Here is a 604-nt window from a genome sequence, read left to right as displayed (position 1 = left end):
TAAAGCGAAAATGCAAACAGTATATATTGAAGCTCCCCTTCCAAAATGAAGCCGAGGAACAGATTCAGCTGTAGATTTGACCATAAAGACAGCTTGTAGACCGCTTATCACAACATGAGACTTTGGTGACGAGACGATGATTTGTCGACTATCAGAAAGTGGGAAGTGGGTAACAAGCGCATGTAGAAGGATCTTGACTTGCTGTTTGGGTAGAGAAAAATGTTCCAGTGTCATTCTGGAGAGGATACGCCGTGATGGGCTGTGCTGTAGGGTCTGGCGAAGAATCCGATTCGCGAGATTGGTTCCCATATGGCAGCTGGATATCTGTACCCTTTGCAGTAGAGTTGTCATCGTTCAGTGCCGTAGCAGTCTTGGACGTGCTGACATCAGCGTCACCTGGAGGCGCTGTCGTTGTTGCAGGCATGACGGTATCAGATCTATCTAGTGATAGCATGGTTGTCTGGGAGATGGGCACGTTTGAAGTCCTCGATGGAGATGCGGCCCATGTTGAGCTTGTGGTGAGGGTTGTCCCGGCGGACAAACCAAAGAGAGTCTGGGAAGCTAATTGGCTAAGACCAATGCTGTCAAGACTGGCAGTATAGGT

The 604-nt window shown here is 48.7% G+C and overlaps 1 protein-coding gene across 1 annotated transcript; it reads left to right on the top strand.

Moving 5' to 3' along the window:
- Positions 1-254: 254 nt before the first annotated feature.
- Positions 255-602, top strand: M437DRAFT_70780 (uncharacterized protein; the record flags this gene model as incomplete). Its single annotated transcript, XM_041025577.1, has 1 exon — positions 255-602. One exon carries the CDS (start codon positions 255-257, stop codon positions 600-602), a length of 348 nt encoding a protein of 115 aa, XP_040874485.1.
- Positions 603-604: the final 2 nt, after the last annotated feature.

Source organism: Aureobasidium melanogenum (genome assembly GCF_000721775.1).
Source record: "Aureobasidium melanogenum CBS 110374 unplaced genomic scaffold scaffold_133, whole genome shotgun sequence".
Classification (NCBI taxonomy): domain Eukaryota; kingdom Fungi; phylum Ascomycota; class Dothideomycetes; order Dothideales; family Saccotheciaceae; genus Aureobasidium; species Aureobasidium melanogenum.
This window is presented reverse-complemented; position numbering and strand designations above follow the sequence as displayed.